The 18,772-nt window shown below is 37.8% G+C and overlaps 2 protein-coding genes across 2 annotated transcripts; both read right to left on the bottom strand.

Annotated features, from left to right (window-relative positions):
• Window positions 1-241: 241 nt before the first annotated feature.
• LOC135747259 (uncharacterized) lies at window positions 242-4,434 on the bottom strand. Its single transcript, XM_065265892.2, has 3 exons — window positions 4,190-4,434; window positions 3,448-3,470; window positions 242-2,326 (listed from the first exon to the last, which is right to left on the bottom strand). Exons 1-3 carry the CDS (start codon window positions 4,190-4,192, stop codon window positions 1,204-1,206), a joined length of 1,149 nt encoding a protein of 382 aa, XP_065121964.2. The 5' UTR covers window positions 4,193-4,434; the 3' UTR covers window positions 242-1,203.
• Window positions 4,435-7,005: 2,571 nt separating this feature from the next.
• LOC135747247 (uncharacterized) lies at window positions 7,006-18,085 on the bottom strand. Its single transcript, XM_065265889.2, has 3 exons — window positions 17,792-18,085; window positions 16,332-16,354; window positions 7,006-8,554 (listed from the first exon to the last, which is right to left on the bottom strand). The coding sequence occupies exons 1-3, from the start codon at window positions 18,068-18,070 to the stop codon at window positions 7,096-7,098; spliced, it is 1,761 nt and encodes a 586-aa protein (XP_065121961.1). The 5' UTR covers window positions 18,071-18,085; the 3' UTR covers window positions 7,006-7,095.
• Between the last annotated feature and the right edge of the window lie 687 nt (window positions 18,086-18,772).

Genomic DNA, 18,772 nt, shown 5'->3' with positions numbered 1-18,772 from the left:
AAGTGCTAGAAAACTTAATCATAAAAAATTTTACCGTAAACCTTTAATCAGATTAATCATGAATACAGATGAGGAAAAAGATTCATCTTAAGTAGACATGCAAATTTCTTAAGACGTTTAATAAAGTTTTTTTGTCATTTTATACAAGATGCTAAAAATATGCAAATATATTTATTTCAGTATATTAATCATAAGACTTTAAAATAAAAGTAATAATTGACAGTATGATTTATTTCCTTTTAGCTGAGCTTTTAATACATTTCATTTTAAACAAATTTAGAAACCATACCTATTTCCTAATGGAGAGTGAACAGTGGGTTGAAGTTAACAGCGAAGGAAATTTTTTTTACTAAAGCAAAGCTGTATGAATTTATAAACAGCTTAGATCAATAGACCCTTTTACTGTTTGTACACAATGAAGACGAGGCAATGTATGCAAGCGCAGTTTGGCAACAGAAGTATGGCAAGAATAAGCAGTGAAGCAACACAGACAAAGTTATTTTTAAAAGTTGACTTCTAAAAAGTAACTACCTTTCAATTAATCATTAGGGCACTTAAAAAACACGTAAAAGTACTTGTAAAACACAAATGTGTATGAAATTATATGAACATTTAGTACACATAATTAAATTACTTGCATATAAAAACTAAGCAAATCAATATCTGTAAAAAAAAATGTTACGTATTATACTTGCTATTTGTTTCCACTAATGATGTATTATTTGTTTTGGACGATCAAATATGTTCCACATTTAGAGAATTACTGAGGTCTCTTTTCTCAGAGTTGATCTCATGCTTAATTTCTCCCAAATGTTGTAGTTGGTGAGTAACCAGTTTTCCTTCAGTATTATTAAAGCCGTCGAAAAAGACGTATGGCTTTTCGTCAATGTGCACCATCTTCTGGTGCTTCCTCAGGTATGCCACTGAGCTGAAACTCTTCTCGCATTCAGCACAGTGGTACATTTTCTTACCGAAGTGTTGCTGCATGTGCAGCTTCAAGCAACTTGCCGAGCTCAGGCATTTTCCACACTCAGAGCATTTGTAGACTTGAATCCCTGCATGAACATCTTGATGAATTTTGAAGGATCTTTGTCGAGTGAAGGTTTTGTCACAGATGCTGCAGTGTAGCAGGGTCTTGGAGTGAATCATTTTGTGTAACCTGAGCGAATTTGAAGTCTTGAAGGCCAAATCACATTGAGAACACTAACGTCTTGCATCAGTGTGAATCACCTTGTGGTTTTTCAGGTAATCGAGTCTGTTAAAGCTCTTTCCACACTTCTCACAGTGGTAAGGTTTGTCCTCAGAGTGAACGACTTTGTGTTTCTTCAGCGAACTGTTGAAGCGAAACCTCATATCACAAATTGAGCACTTGTACCGTTTTTCCTCTGAGTGAATCACCTGATGTCTAGTGCGATCCCTGTATGAATAAAAGCTTTTGCCACACTGTTCACAGCTGTAAGGCTTCTCTTCACTGTGAATACGCGTGTGCAGTTTTAGGTAGAAGGGAAGTTTGAAGGATTTGCTGCAGTAGGTGCACTTGTAAGGGGTGTCAGAGCTGTGGGTCTTTATGTGTGATGTCAGATGGCTCATCCTTTTGAAGCTTTTCTCGCACTGCGTGCAGTGAAAGGGGCGGTCGTCCTTGTGAACAACCTGATGAGTGTTAAGTACCTGCTTCGTTACGAAACTCTTCCCACACACTGAACAGCTGAATGGTTTGATCCCTGAATGGCTATACAGGTGAGTCTTCAGCTCATCCTTTCGGATAAACTTTTTGTCACATTGTGGACATGGAAGAGGCTTCTCTCCTGTGTGGGTCAACTTGTGGATCCTCCTAGCATCTGCACTGTTAAAAAGCTTCCCGCAATGATCACACTGATAAGGCAGATTTCCTGCATGCAACCGCAGGTGATTTTTTAGGGCACTTTTTTGAGAAAAACGTATCCCACATTGAGAACAAAAGAACGGCTTTTCCCCTGTGTGGCTCCTTAAGTGTAACTTCAAACATTTCTCTCTGGTGAACTTTTTCTCACAGTGAGGGCAGTTAAACAGCTTCTCACCTGTGTGCAGACGCATGTGTAATGTGAGCTCAGCTTTACGAGCATAACTCTTTTCACAGGTAAAGCACTGATATGGCTTTCTTAAGACGTGCACTTTTTCGTGAGCTCTCAGGTCAGATTTTTTTTCGAATCTCTTGCCGCATTTTGGACACAGGTTGGACCTCAATGATTTTGATGTAGCTGTGGGTGGTGGATGAGGTTCCTCTTCAGATTCACTTGTTGTAGGAATAACGTCATGTAGCATCACATCTGCATCTACGTCCTCGTCCCTAGAAGCACACATCAAAGTTTTTTATATGATGCAATAGAAAAGCTGATTCTATGACAGCTTAAACTAAGCCAACATAAAACAGTGAAAGACACAGACACTGAATGCCATTCAAATCATAGACCAAAGTTTATTGGAGACAGTTCACATTATATAGGGTACAGAAAAGAAACGTCTGCTAGACGCTAGGCAATGTCTGGAACAATAGCATGATTGACACAAGCAAGTCTTGATATTACTGATACATAAATAATCATTCGAAGTTATACGATGCAAACAAGGACGTGGTGATTAGAACAGGGAAGTTCAATAGAACTAACTGTGACCTGGTTGACCTGCCTGCACCAGGTTTCTACATTAACAAAGGAAATGTCACAACTCCCTATCAACTTAGTAAATGCAAGGTCATCAATCAAAAGTTACCATTGCTTCATAAGTCATACAAGTATAACAATAAACAATGTAAAGAACAGAATACAGAATAACGGATTAGATATTGTAGTGGGAGATTTTTTATTTTAATTATAGTTTATGGACTTATAATTGTTATATGCAAAATCCTGTTCTTCTGTTCTTGTGGAAGATTTTTTGTTATTTTTGTCTTTTCAACAATAAATGGTCCAAGGACTAGAACATTATACAAAGTCCTATCAGATAAGATAAAAGGGGCTTAGTGAATGAGATAAGTAACAAATCATGAACAAGTTAGAAAACCCAGTAAACGGTTGAGTTCACTGAGAACAAAATAATTTCTTCTATTTGACTAGATGTGCTTCAACTAATATGTTTCTTAATCATTGATAAATTGAAGGTTATTTTGTAAGTGACGCTGGAACTAAGATGAGGATGTTTGGTTCATGGGTGGAGATGGGATGACTATGTATTTTTCAGTATCTTGTTTTCTGTTAACAGTGTGTCTGTGTTTGATCCTTGATCTTCACTCTTTAATAGTATTATTGAATGCGACTAAAATTCCACGACAATATATATATATATATATATAAATATATATAAATATGGGGTGGGGTTTAAATTCTAACACCATTTTTATATTTCAGAGTGTTTATGTAAGTAAAGATGTTTGATCCCGGACATATTTGTTTTAAGAAAAATAGCTCTTACCTGGTTTCACCTGACTGCTCCCTCTGTAAACAAATAAAACAAAGGGGTTAAAAGCAGGGTTTACAACAAAGATAACCCAGGGTTAAGTCCAGTGTGAAAAGCCCTAGAGAGCGCTTAATGATAACTAATCCCACATTTTAAAAATTACAAAACTAATTTCCCAATAGAAATGCAATTAAAAGGTGAAAACATTTGAAAAATAACTTAATTTACACAAAATTTGTGCTCCAGCTGCTTTTTGGCCACCAATTTATTTTTTAGAACTTGACCAATCATATTCCTGGTACACGCCCACACATAGAGTTGTGGGACAGGACAATAAAGCTTCTACACATTAAAATTTTCTTAAAATATTTTTTCATAATAATGTCTTTTAGACTGAAAGAGTATGTAACATTGGCAGAATTTTTACAAGATCTTAGGAGCAATGATAGTTTATTTTTTATTATTGATTATTACTGTATCAAGAGCTCTCATTCTGGAAAAAACAACATCCTATTGTTGCCCGGCGCCTAATTTATTTAAGATCATGCATTTTTTAGTTAACACCACAGAACCGCAGAAGTAAAAACAAAAAAACATCTTCCTCTCTCTTATACAATGAGTACCATTTAGCAAAGACTCGCAGTGTACGTGCATTTCAAATACAATAGAAATATACAAACAAATTTGAAAAGAAAATATTTTTGACCCCATAAAACCCTGACTTTGCATCTGTAGAGTGATGTATAGTGACACTTACCATCACAGTTTCTGCTTTCCTAGCATGGTTTGGTTTTGCATTGCTGTCATGAGAGAATTTACGCACTGTGGCAAAGCAGGAAACACTCAGATACTGCAGAAGCACAGAACAGTGAGTCTCCTTTAAACAAACAGGACAACCCAAAGTCTTGTTGAACTCCCAATAGCTGTATAAACAGCTTTTACACAAACTGTGACAGCATCTTAAAACAACCGAGTCTTTTAAAGAAAAAGAGCAAAGGTAACAGTCCTTCACAGGCGAGGGTGAGATGTTAGCCATGTTGTCACATCACATTCAGACTGTGTTTAAGCATCTAGTCTAGCAGACTTCCTTAAGCCCTCCCCCATACTGTACTTGTCAACATTTGAAAATAAGGGACATTTCTTAACCCCAACATTATCCCCTATTCTACAGCCCACTTAGACAGGTATAATCTCAAAACCCAGGACTGAGCAGCAGAGATCTGATATCAGGGACCACGAAGAGAGACAGACAACAATATCCCTTTCATATCACAGTAAAAGGTTTATTGAGAAGGATTTACATTTTATAAGGAGGAAAGAGGACAATTGATCACCTCCAAACAATAGCATGAAAATGTCTGGACGGACGGTCTCCTAACCAACACTCATGTGATAAACAAGTATGATAAATGATACTTAATGATTCATTGACAGATTATAACTGGATAGGGGGTTGAAACAGAGAGCACAGGAAGAGGGAAGTTACCCCAGGTCACATGACCTTAGTTAACCAGTTCATGTCTGTGATTATATTAATAATATAAGTTTAACATAATACAAAATATAATCAAAAGAGTAATATAAAAACTAGGGCTGTCAAAAGATTAATCACGATTAATCGCATACAAAATAAAAGTTTGTGTTTGCATAAAATATGTGTGTGCACTGTGTGTAATTATTTTGTATATATAAATACACACACACATGGATGCATGTATTTTAGAAACATTACCTTGTGTGTATATATATATATTTACTTATTTTGATATAATTGATATTATATATATACATGGGATATAAATGGAAGTAGCTGAATATATTAAACGTGTGAGTGCAGAGCTAAAGTTCACCTTTTCTCTGCACAGTCTGAATTGTGCAGACGAAAATGCCTCTTGCAAGATATTAAAATAATTTTAAACTGTTTTGGGTTATGACTTTAATTATTCATGTGTTCAACAAGGTAAAAATTCCACAACAATACAAGTCTGGTTAATGGTACATTTGTAATGGTACAGTGACAGAGAAGTTAAAATTAAGAACAAGGAAGATGCTCGTGTCAACATGACCTGAGCTGACCAGTTCATTGCGAGTTTCGGCACGTCTAAAGAAATTGGCTCAATCTTAATATTTGCAAGCTAAGACAAATGAAAGTTACCATTGCTTTGTAGTGGGAGATTTTTTATTTTTATTATAGTTTATGAACTTATAATGGTTAAATGCAAAATCTTGTTCTTGCGGAAGATTTTTTGTTCTTTTTGTCTTTTCAGCAGTAAAATGTCCAAGGACTAGAACATTATACAAAGTCCTATCAGATAAGATAAAGGGGGCTTAGTGAATGAGATAAGTAACAAATCATGAACAAGTTAGAAAACCCAGTAAACGGTCGAAATAATTTCTTCTATTTGACTAGATGTGCTTCAACTGATATGTTTCTTAATCATTGATAAATGGAAGGTTTTGACATGACTATGTATTTTTCAGTATCTTGCTATAAATATGTGTACAACTTTGTTAACGGGGCTCTCAACTTTGTAAACGGGGCTCTCGTTACTTCTGCATACAGAGGGTGAGAGACTATTCTATAGAATATAATAAATCAGACAAAGAAAATTCTGTTAACAGTGTGTCTGTGTTTGATCCTTGACCTTCACTCTTTAATAGTATTATTGAATGCGACTAAAATTCCATGACAGCTTCATAACCCTACTGAAAAATCCAGCTAAGACCAGCATAAGCTGGTGATCTGGTTTTAGCTGGTCTCCCAGCTTGGTTTTAGCAAGCTGGTCTAGCTGTGTTTTGGTCACTTTTTAAGCTGGTCTAGCTGGACTTAGCTTAGCTTGACCAGCTTTGCCAGGCTGGGAGGACTAGCTTAGAACAGCTACTGCCACCTAAAACCAGCCACCAGTTTATGTTGGTCTTTGCTGGATTTTTCAGTAGGGAAGAAATATGAGGATAACATAATGAGGATTATGCAGGGTTATATGAAAAACATTAAACGTATAAATGTGGAGTGTGGGGAAAAACTTCTTAATTCTAACAAACATATTATGTAATGCAGGTCTTTTTTGAAAATACAAAATTTGGATAGAAAAATAAAAAAGCTGAAAAGAAATAAAGCATACATTGACTACAATTGTATCTGTTATTATTTTTAATTCTCTCTTGCAGTAATATTTTAGCAATTCTTCTGGGTCTTGACTCATAAGCATTGTACAGGTGTTGTGTAAATGAAAAATATATTTCTCACATTAACTTTTTTTATACAAATCTAATTGCATGCATACATAAAACTACCTATTATACAGTAGTATATAGTAGCTACATTTCACTTAAGTGTAACCAATGCCTGCACGGCTTACAAAGAAGGAAAAAATCTTAGATTTTTAATAGAAAAACAATAAACAAACATAATGCTAAATATTATCTCCACTCACCAATTATTTTTTAATGTTTTAGATGGTGGCTCTTATTAAATTCTTTACCAAACTGAGTATCATTGAGGTCTCTCTTCTGAATCGTGATTCGTGAGTGAATCAAAAAGTGAATCGTCTCATGCCAACCGATCCTCTCTATACATCTATACCTTCCCGCAATGGGAGCAAGTGTGCTCCTTCTGTCCTGAATGTTGCAGCTGGTTAGTAACCAGTATCCCTTTGGTATTATTTACAGCTTCTCATCAATGTGCACCATCTTCTGGTGCTTCCTCAGGCATCCCACTGTGGTGAAACTCTTCTCACACTCAGCACAGTGGTACATTTTCCTTTCAAAGTGTTGCTCCATGTGGTTCTTCAAGTGACTTGCCGAGCTCAGGCATTTTCCACACTCAGAGCATTTGTAGACTTGAATCCCTGCATGAACGTCTTGATGAATTTTGAAGGATTTTTGGCGAGTGAAGGTTTTGTCACAGATGCTGCAGTGCAGCAGGGTCTTGGAGTGAATCATTTTGTGTAACCTGAGCGAAGATGAAGTCTTGAAAGCCAAATCACATTGAGAACACTTATAAGGTCTTTCATCAGTGTGGATCGCTCTATGGTTTTTCAGGGTATCGAGTCTGTTGAAGCTCTTTCCACACTTCTCACAGTGGTAAGGTTTGTCCTCAGAGTGAACGGCTTTGTGGCTCCTCAGCGAACTGTTGAAGCGAAACCTCATATCACAGACTGAGCACTTGTACCGTTTTTCCTCTGAATGTACAGCCTGATGTTTGGTGCAATCACCTGATAAACGAAAGCTTTTTCCACACTTCTCACAGCTGTAAGGCTTCTCTTCACTGTGAATACTCTCATGCAGTTTAAGGTAGAAGGGAAGTTTGAAGGATTTGCTGCAGTAGGTGCACTTGTAAGGGGTGTCAGAGCTGTGGGTCTTAATGTGTGATGTTAAATGGCTCATCCTTTTGAAGCTTTTCTCGCACTGTGTGCAGTGAAAGGGACGGTCGTCCTTGTGAACGACCTGATGAGTGTTAAGTACCTGCTTCGTTACGAAACTCTTCCCACACACTGAACAGCTGAATGGTTTGATTCCTGAATGGCTATAGAGGTGAGTCTTCAGCTCAATCTTTAGGATAAACTTTTTGTCACATTGTGGACATGGAAAAGGCCTCTCACCGGTGTGGGTCACCTTGTGGCTCCTCATAGCACCTGCACTGTTAAAAAGCTTTCCGCAATGATCACACTGATAAGGCAGATTTCCTGCATGCAGCCGCAGGTGATTTTTTACGGCACTTTTTTGAGAAAAACTTTTCCCACATTGAGAACAAGAGAACGGCTTTTCCCCTGTGTGGCTCCTTAAGTGGGACTTCAAACATTTCTCTCTGGTGAACTTTTTCTCACAGTGAGGGCAGTTAAACAGCTTCTCACCTGTGTGCAGACGCATGTGTAAAGTAAGCTCATCTTTCCCAGCGTAACTCTTTCCACAGGTGGAACACTGATACGGCTTTCTTAAGGCGTGCACTTTTTCGTGAGCTCTCAGGTCAGATTTTTTTTCGAATCTCTTGCCGCATTTTACACACAGGATGGACCTCAACGATTTCGATGTAGCTGTGGGTGGTGGATGAGGTTCCTCTTCAGATTCACTTGTTGAAGGAATTACGTCATGTAGCATCACATCTGCATATACATCCTCGTCCCTAGAAGCACACATCAAAGTTTTTTATATAATGCAATAAAAAATTTGATTCTATAACAGCTTAAACTAAGCCAACATAAAACAGTGAAAGACACAGACACTGAATGCTAGGGATGCACCGAAATGAAAAATCTTGGCCGAAACCGAAAACGAGGAAACCAAGGCCGAAAACCGAAACACGAAAGAAATTATGCTAATTATTAGTACCATTGCATTTATGGCTATGGCTGTGTACTAACTTTATTCAAATCAAGGCATTGCAATTGCATAAAATTATATTAAAGTTTCAAAGAATAAATCAATTACAAATTATGCAAATATTTATTTAGCACAACAATGCACAGTACAAAATAAAATTGAAAATTTCAAACTAAAATGTTTAACTTGACCCCACTCATAATGAAAATAATATAAATAATAATGTACAGGCCAGTAGGTTTTAAAATTAAACGTTCTCTTATAAAAACATAGTGCATTTAGGTCAAGTGCATTTTAATTTTTTCTCTGTAGGACTGCTACAAGAAAGTGCATTCAGAACAAGTGCAACTGCTTAAAGAAACAACAATATTTTTTCTCTGTAGGCCTTCAACATAACAGTGTATCAAAACTGTAGAACTTTAACAACAACAACTGCACCAAGAATTGCAGATGTGCAAAGTGGATAATAAATATTTAAACATAGACAAGCAAGCCGATTCTACTTCTTGAGGTAAAGTGGCAGGTTTTTCTTGATGAAAAGTAGCTTCTCTGCTTTATCACAGTGAAGTCTGTTCCTCTTCTCATCGAGAACATGAGCTGCTGCACTGAACAGTCTCTCACTGTCAGTGCTTGTGCATGGAGCAGACAAGTACTTGCGTGCCATCTTTGCCAGGTCAGGAAAGCGGCTGTGATTACTTCTCCAGTAGGCAAGAGGGTTATCACTTCTAGGGATGGGGACTTCAGACAGATAACCATCTAGCTGTTGAGCGGTTGAACTTGTCATCTGCCTGACATTTTAGAAAGATTTGAGAGAGAGTATTTAAATAGGGCAAGTGCATAAATAAACATTTTTATGGAAGAAAAATAATGACAAAAGTTTTTGAATTAAAATAGCCTGTTGAATTGTACTACCTGAAAAAAAATGCATTGTATTAACCGTACTTGAATTTTAATGCATTGTATTTTTATGTTTTTGAATTAAAACAGCCTGTTGAATTGTACTACCTGAAAAAAAATGCATTGTATTAACCATGCTTGAATTTTAATGCATTGTATTTTTAGGTTTTGCATTTTTAAGGGCTGAAATTCAACATGCGTGTATATTTTCTGTATTAAAAATTCAATAGTCCACATTCACCTTTTAGATTTCACTTTAAAATATTAGGTCTGTTTAAAAATACAACGTAAAATATTCAGCAGGCAAGTTTCAGTCCATTTAAATTCGCGTCCAAAAATTCAAGTCCAAAAATTCAGTCGTACAGATTTCAACATTTAACATCCGGGAACTCCAGGAAAAGCAGTAGAGTACCGAGTATAATCTCATCTGCTGTTAATCGATCTGGCCAGCAGGTGGTGCACGTGTTCGCCAAAACTTTGTACATGTAAGATGATTTATCCACTGCAGTGATGAATGTTGGCTTTTATGTTCAGTTTTAGTAGAACAACTGTAATACACTCATACAGAGAGTGTATTGTTTGGTTATGTTATTGACAGGATACTAAACGGTTTTTAAATGCCATATAAATTAAATAGGGCCTTTCTGCCTGCTATTGGCTTCGTTTCTCAAAAGCTAAGTTGATTGTAGATTTTATTGGTGGCAATCTACCATCTTCTTATGCCTACGAGAAACGGACACGTTTTTGTAATTCGTCACCTCAGTTTATAAACCATACTCGGATTATTGAACTGTTCAAGTTACAAATTGTGCGCGCGGATTAATAAACCATACGCACAATTAAACAATCAGTGCTCTCAGATTTTCAATCCATATCCACAAATTCATAAACAGCTGCACACGCTTTCGCAATGGTTTTGCAAACTGAGTCCACTACCGCAGAGGTCCCCAACCACCGGGTCGTGGACAAGTTGCCACCGGTCGCAAGAACATCCTGAAAAAATGTCTATAATAGCTACGTTATAGTTTAATCAGGTGTTTTGTCCTTTACGAGCCGACTTCAAATAACATATCAATCCACTTCTATACAGGGCCGCGCTCTCTCTTTTTCTTTCTCTCTCTCTCTCTCTCTCTCTCTCTCTCTCTCTCTCTCTCTCTCTCTCTCTCTCTCTGCCAGCGCATCGGCGATCACATTGCTGTCATTAGAGTTCAAGCATACAGTACTTCTAAAACACAATCGATCAAAGAATTGCAAAGGTATGACTTTATGAATAAAATGAAGACATTCATTTGATATCGCAAATGAAACTAATTGCAGGCAGGCGCGGAGCTATGCCCCGCCCAATCAGCTGGCCCGCCCAATCAGAAATGAAAAAAAAAAATAATACTCGGGACGTCGGGGTAGCGATTTTGCGAGCCCTGCATAGGTTTGTTTTGTAGAAAGACTTTCTTTAAAGTGAATTTCGTTTTGTATAAATTGTATCTCAATATTAATCAATGATTAATCAAACAATTGCCTCGATTTAATAAATAAGAAGCAAACCAAGAACGTCTGTGGTGTGGATTATAGTGAACCCACTATATTTCCGCAGCCTATTCTTTCTGCTTTTAATGCATTTCTTAAATGAATGTCTCAATTACACAGTAGGCTTATAGGTTGTTATGATAGGCTATTTGTTGCTAAAAGCAATAGACTATATTGTATAAAGTGTAGCAATAAACATGTCGTGACTTAGTGCTGAGTTAGAGAGCTGGTAGGCTATCAAACAACATCACTGTGATCAGATGTTTCCTTTCTATTTTTTACCCCGCTGTCATATTTGTTGTGTGTTTATGTTATTGAGAGGAAAGCGCGCAGCACATATTTATAACGTATTGTTATTCAAAATACGTTTTCCACTTGCTTGCAAAAAAAGTTCTCAAAGTGATCATGGCTGAAAGCTGCTCGGGAATATTTTTTTCATTAGAACCATATAACGCAACATTCAACTTCTTTATAATAGTTTTTAAATAGTTATCAGGCTTACTTATAATTTTACTGTTTTTAACATAACATGCAATAGGTAAAATACACCATATGAAGTTGTATCCATGTCTAACTGTCCCGGGGCTATGGCGAATTCCTGTCGGGCTACAAAGATGTATCTGCGCCCTGCCCGTCGGAGGAAAAAATATTGTAATGGGTTTGCATTCTCTCAGATTTAGTTAGGTAATTATATTGTATGTAATTCGGTGTCATCTTGTTAGTTATTACTATCCCCACTAACAAGTGAAACTGTCAGGAAATGAAGTGAAAGCATAACTAAACCCATTATTCCTTTCGTGTTCACGTCTGAAATGCGCGCTCCTCGGCTCCGCTCTTTACGAGTACCCGCTTCTTATGGTCATCAAAAAGTATATTAAATGTTTATTTATTTGTCATTTCGTTTAACCTCAGAGTCAAACATTATTCTAGCAATTCCCTTTTTCTTTCTTTATTTAGTAAGTTAACTTAAATATGTGAGAACGAAAATATATTTTTAGTGATTTGTATGAAGAGAATATGATGTTAGAAGCTTTATTTTATAACACAAAATAGTGACTGCACACTCACTTGCAAAAATTATTTATTATAACCAACGTATCGGCAAATAGCCTTCGTCAAGGTATGTGTTCGCTCAGAGTGAAGCTTCATTTTAAGCATTTAGTAGCTTAATTTATTTAAACAGTTTTAATAGGCTATTTTAAAAAGTATTAGGTTTTTTGTGTTCATTTATATTTCTTGTCACTGTGTGCAGGTTCTTTTTTGTAGGCTATATGACAGCCCAATAATTTTTTTAACCAAAAAGGCTTAATTAATGTCATGTTGCATTACAATTTAAAGTATATCAATAATGTCAAAAATGTGACGTGCAGTTCGGGTGTTCTCACCAATACGCTTGTGATTCCTGAAGTTTTGACGAATTTTATAGACTTGTTATAGTTTCTTATTCAAAAGTGACACCCATAGATTCAGGTCCACCCGGACTTAATCCATGCCCACCCATATGTCACGTTCTGCATCCGCCACTGAAAGGGTGACTTCAGATGATGAAATGTAACCATTGATTTTTTTGGATGCTTTTAGTCACCAACAAAAATTCTCACAGACACAGTTACATTTGTGCTATTGTAGTTTGGACGTGTTTATTATTATTCTGTAATATGGAAAAAATATAAATAATAAAAAAAAATTGTAGGGGTTGTCCTCGGTATTTGAAAAATCCTGGCTACGGCCTTAATGACAGCAATGTGATCGCCGATGCGCTGGTAGAGAGAGAGAGAGAGAGAGAGAGAGAGAGAGAGAGAGAGAGAGAGAGAGAGACAAAGAAAAAGAGTGAGCACGGCCCTGTATAGAAGTGGATTGATATGTTATTTGAAGTCGGCTCGTAAAGGACAAAACACCTGATTAAACTATAACGTAGCTATTATACAAATTTTTTCAGGATGTTCTTGCGACCGGTGGCAACTTGTCCACGACCCGGTGGTTGGGGACCTCTGCGGTAGTGGACTCAGTTTGCAAAACCATTGCGAAAGCGTGTGCACTGTTTATGAATTTGTGGATATGGATTGAAAATCTGAGAGCACTGATTGTTTAATTGTGCGTATGGTTTATTAATCCGCGCGCACAATTTGTAACTTGAACAGTTCAATAATCCGAGTATGGTTTATAAACTGAGGTGACGAATTACAAAAACGTGTCCGTTTCTCGTAGGCATAAGAAGATGGTAGATTGCCACCAATAAAATCTACAATCAACTTAGCTTTTGAGAAACGAAGCCAATAGCAGGCAGAAAGGCCCTATTTAATTTATATGGCATTTAAAAACCGTTTAGTATCCTGTCAATAACATAACCAAACAATACACTCTCTGTATGAGTGTATTACAGTTGTTCTACTAAAACTGAACATAAAAGCCAACATTCATCACTGCAGTGGATAAATCATCTTACATGTACAAAGTTTTGGCGAACACGTGCACCACCTGCTGGCCAGATCGATTAACAGCAGATGAGATTATACTCGGTACTCTACTGCTTTTCCTGCAGTTCCCGGATGTTAAATGTTGAAATCTGTACGACTGAATTTTTGGACTTGAATTTTTGGACGCGAATTTAAATGGACTGAAACTTGCCTGCTGAATATTTTACGTTGTATTTTTAAACAGACCGAATATTTTAAAGTGAAATCTAAAAGGTGAATGTGGACTATTGAATTTTTAATACAGAAAATATACACGCATGTTGAATTTCAGCCCTTAAAAATGCAAAACCTAAAAATACAATGCATTAAAATTCAAGCACGGTTAATACAATGCATTTTTTTCAGGTAGTACAATTCAACAGGCTGTTTTAATTCAAAAACATAAAAATACAATGCATTTAAATTCAAGTACGGTTAATACAATGCATTTTTTTTCAGGTAGTACAATTCAACAGGCTATTTTAATTCAAAAACTTTTGTCATTATTTTTCTTCCATACATTTTTATCTAATTAAAACAAATATCTAGCAGAAATATGGCTACAATCTGATATATAGTATAAGTCACATATATAGTATAAGTACAGAATATAGCCTACCTATTACTATTATGTGAGGCACTTTCTTGCAGGATTTCACTGAACATATCAGACAATGAGGGTGCATGCCCCTCATCTGGTGCAGAGAGACGCGTCTTTTTTTCTGCGCTCTGATCTCCTTCTTCTGCGCTGGGCGCTGCTCCGTCTTCACGCGGGTATTCCGCATCCATCGTGTCCTGGATCATTTCTCGTGCGCGTTGCTTTATTTCCGCATCCAAGTAATGGTCTTTATAACGCGGATCAAGTACAGTCGCGATGAAGTGCAGAGGATCCGAATAGATCTCCGTGAAACGTGTGGTGACAGACTCTAAGAGTGTACTTTTCATTGTTTTCACTCCGTGGTCCGTCACAACCTCTTTGCTTAGGAGACGCTTTAGTGCTGCGATTAAAGGAATAACGTCCGCTACAGATGCATCAGAGGAGCTTATCTCTTTAGTTAGCTGTTCAAAGGGTGCAAGAAGAGAGAGAATGTTCTCTATTAAGACCCACTGGTGTGAAGTGAATGTCGCGGGGAGCTCGTGGTCTGCGCTATATGCAGCCAAGACTCGCTTTTGCGCAAAGAGGCTTTGCAACATGTAAAAAGTGCTGTTCCATCGTGTACTCACGTCTTGCTGGAACCGTTTTAATGGTGTTCCAAGCTGATCTTGCATAGACTGCAAGCGGGAATAGGCCAGCTGAGAATGTTTGAAGTGGCCAACAATTCTTCTGCCTATACCCAGTACGTCTTTTACGCTGCGTTGAGACAACACTCCTTCATTCACAGCTAAATGTAGTGTGTGGGCCATGCACCGTATTCCCTTCAGCTGGCTGTCTTCTATCGCTTTTGTCATATTTCTTGCATTGTCACTGACAATGACATGCACTTTAGATTTGTCGATATGCCATGTGTCGAACATATTGGCGAATGCATCAGAAATGGCTGCTGCTGTATGTGACCCTCGAAACTCTTGTGAATGGAGCAGAATCTTTTGCAGCTGGAAATCCGCATCGATCCATTGTGCGGTTAGACTGAGCATACTGGTAATGCTGACGTCTGAGCTCCATATATCTGTAGTGAAACTGATTGCTGACATACCTGCAGCTATATGCTCATGGACGTGAGTTGCAACAACATTAAACAGCTCTGGTAAACACACCTCTGATAAATGTCGTCTGCTTGGCATGACATAACGTGGCTCAATGTGCTCGATCAGCCTACAAAATCCCACATCTTCTACGACAGAGAATGGCTGATCATCTAAGGCAATAAATTCCATGATCTTTTGTGTAATGCCTTTTGCCTTGACACCATCACTGGGAAACTTCCTTGCCTTTTCAAAAACGTCCGCCACAGACATAGTGGGTGTGCTCGGAGGCGTTTTCCTTTTCTGTGCCGCGTTCCTCTCATATTCAGCGTAGCGATCGGAATGTTTGGATTTAAGGTGATAAATTAAACCCGACGTGGAGGTCTTTGCAGATGCACCCCCTCTTGAAATCTCAGCATTACAGGTTTTGCAAATCGCTGTCCGTGGGTCTTTCTCAGAAACACTGAAATAAGTCCACACCGCAGACATGTTGCTTCAAACAAGCACGTGCAGGTTGCGGTTCTGTTTGCGTCATCACAACATTTCGGCCGTATTGTTTCGGTCATTAAAGTCTTTCGGCCGAAAACCGAAAATGCACTTTTGAGCCATTTTCGGCCGAAAATTTTCGGTGGCCGAATATTCGGTGCATCCCTACTGAATGCCATTCAAATCATAGACCAAAGTTTATTGGAGAAAGTTCACATAGGGTACAGAAAGAAAACGCCTGCTAGACACTAGGAAATTTATGGAACAATCGCATGATCGACACCTGAGTAAACAAGTCTGGATATTGATACATAAATAATCATGAGTTATACGATGCAAGCAAGGATGTGGTGATCTGGTTGACCTGCCTGCACCAGGCTTCTACATTAACAAAGGAAATGTCCCAACTCCCTCTCAACTTAGTAAATGCAAGCTCATCAATCAAAAGTTACCATTGCTTCATAAGTCATACGAGTATAACAATGCACAAGATTGTAATATTGACATATTTGTTTTAAGAAAAATAGCTCTTACCTGGTTTCACTTGACTGCTCTCTCTGAAAACAAATAAAACAACGTGTTAAGAATGTAGATGCTTTATAGGAAGTAAGCTGGATGTTATTTATATTATTAAATTGATTTCCACTGATTCATATTTGACCTCCAGTTAATGTCGTCTTCTGTCTTGATGCTGCCCATAGTGTTCATTATCTCTGACAGTTTCTTCACCACTGACTTCAGTCATCTATTTATGTTAATATGGAGTGACTCTATTAGAGCAAATATGCTACCAAACATTTGTTGTTTTTATTGTTAGAGGAGCGGTAAGTAACATTGACTTTTAGTGGTTATACTGCAGTATAAAATGTTGGACAGCATACGTTTATCTGCTCATTTTTATGTTTGCAATGTTTTTTATAACTCAATCTGCAGTTCATATCAGGGGTTGGCGTCCACAACATTTTTAGTTTTTTAGAGATATGTGAACAACTTAACATGTTTCCTAAATATGTACAAGTTTCTGTCAAAAAATCATAACGTTCGAACATTTTATTCTGACGCTAAATTTCCATCTTCTAATGTCTCAGCGGTTCTCAAGTAAGATATAAAATTGTCTAGGTCACACATGCTCTGGGTGGGATAAAGAGTTGACAGGATTTCACGGATTTTGACAAATGTGGGTAAGTTTGTGGTTTCTGTCCGAAAGTTTACGAACTTTAAAATGTTACGAACGTGGTAAACTTTTGCTAGGTAAACATTAAATATGGTCATTGTGGTGAGAAAGGTTAAAAGAGTGTGCTTGTCGGATCATTGCTAGTGGTTTCGGACCGAACACGGTGTCGTGTTCATCTTGAAAGAGCATTCATGGTGGTTGTATACATTTTGATGGCAGCTAGAGCAGAGGTCCTCAACCACCGGGTCACGACCCAGTCCCGGGTCGTGGACAAGTTGCCACTGGGTTGCAAAAACGCCCTGAAAAATGTATATAATAGCCAGGTAATATCTTACTCTGGTGTTTTGTCCTTTAAGAGCCGACTTCAAATAACATCGATCATTTCTACAGAGCCGCAATCTCTCTTTTTCTCTGTCTCTCTCTCTCTCTCTCTCTCTCTCTCTCTCTCTCTCTACCAGCACATCGACGATCACATTGCTGTCATTAGAGTTTGAGCATACAGTACTTCTTAAACACAATCGATTAAAGATTTGCAGAGGTATGACTTTATGAATCATTTGCCAATGTACCACCTCGCAAATAACATCAAGACGTGAAGAGGTTCAATTCTTATATATACATAGATGGGTTAAACATCCTATTGTTTCCTGGCGCCTCTTATACTTCCTCTCTCTTATACAATGAGTACCGTTTAGCAAAGATTCTAGTGTACATGCATTTCAAATGCAAGAGAAATACCCAAACAAATTTGAAAAGAAAATATATTTAACCCCATAAAACCCTGACTTGCATCTGTAGAGTGATGTATAGTGACACTTACCATCACAGTTTCTGCTTTCCTAGCATGGTTTGGTTTTGCGTTGCTGTCATGAGAGAATTTACGCACGGTGGCAAAGCGGGAAACACTCAGATACTGCAGAAGCACAGAACAGTGAGTCTCCTTTAAACAAACAGGACAATCCAGAGTCTTGTTGAACTCCCAATAGCTCTGTAAGCAGCTTTTACACAAACTGTGACAGCATCTTAAAACAACTGAGTCTTTTAAAGAAGAAGAGCAAAGATAACAGTCTTTCACACGAGATGGTGAGGCAGTAGCCATGTTGTCACATCACATTAAGGCTGCGTTTTAGCATCTACTAGTCTAGCAGACTTCCTTAAGCCCTCCCCCATACTGTACTTGTCAACATTTTAAAATAAGGGAAATTTCCCAAATTTAACCACACACCCTATTCTGCAGCCTACTTAGGCAGGTATAATCTCAAAACCCAGGACTGAGCAGAGATCTGATATTAGGGACCATGAAGCGAGACACACAACAATATCCCGTTCATATCACAGTAAAAGGTTTATTGAGAAGGATTACATTTTAGAAGGAGGAAAGAGGACATATTGATCACCTCCAAACAATAGCATGAAAATGTCTGGACGGACGGTCCCGTAACCAACACTCATGTGATAAACAAGTATGATAAATGATACTTAATGATTCATTGACAGATTTAAAACTGCATGGGGGGTTGAAACAGAGGGCAAAGGAAGAGGGAAGTTACCCCAGGTCACATGACCTTAGTTAACCAGTTCACGTCTGTGATTATATTAATAATATAAGTTTAAAGCAACACTATGTAGTTTCCATGTAAAAATGACTTACAGCTCCCCATGTGGTTGAAAAGCGCAACAGTGCCTGTCATCAGACACTCTTCTGCAGGCAGGGGAAGGGGCGGGGCTGTGTTTCCTACCCTTCACCGCCACTTTCAGAGTGTGCTTGTAGCAGCTAGGAGGCTGCCCAGGTTGCAGCAAC

This window comes from Paramisgurnus dabryanus, chromosome 6, assembly GCF_030506205.2.
Source record: "Paramisgurnus dabryanus chromosome 6, PD_genome_1.1, whole genome shotgun sequence".
In the NCBI taxonomy this organism is placed as follows: Eukaryota; Metazoa; Chordata; class Actinopteri; order Cypriniformes; family Cobitidae; genus Paramisgurnus; species Paramisgurnus dabryanus.
The sequence above is the reverse complement of the archived record's forward strand: the minus strand, read 5'-3'. Positions and strand labels throughout refer to the sequence as shown.

Bases quoted from the DNA above. Each gene is read 5' to 3' on its own strand.
- LOC135747259 (XM_065265892.2), bottom strand. The intron at 2,327-3,447 runs GTAAGAGCTATT...GTGTGCTTCTAG, and splicing joins GAGCAGTCAGGTGAAACCAG to GGACGAGGACGTAGATGCAG.
- LOC135747247 (XM_065265889.2), bottom strand. From the start codon at position 18,070: ATGGCTACTGCCTCACCATCTCGTGTGAAAGACTGTTATCTTTGCTCT. The intron at 16,355-17,791 runs GTAAGTGTCACT...ATTTGTTTTCAG, and splicing joins GGAAAGCAGAAACTGTGATG to AGAGAGCAGTCAAGTGAAAC. The intron at 8,555-16,331 runs GTAAGAGCTATT...GTGTGCTTCTAG, and splicing joins GAGCAGTCAAGTGAAACCAG to GGACGAGGATGTATATGCAG.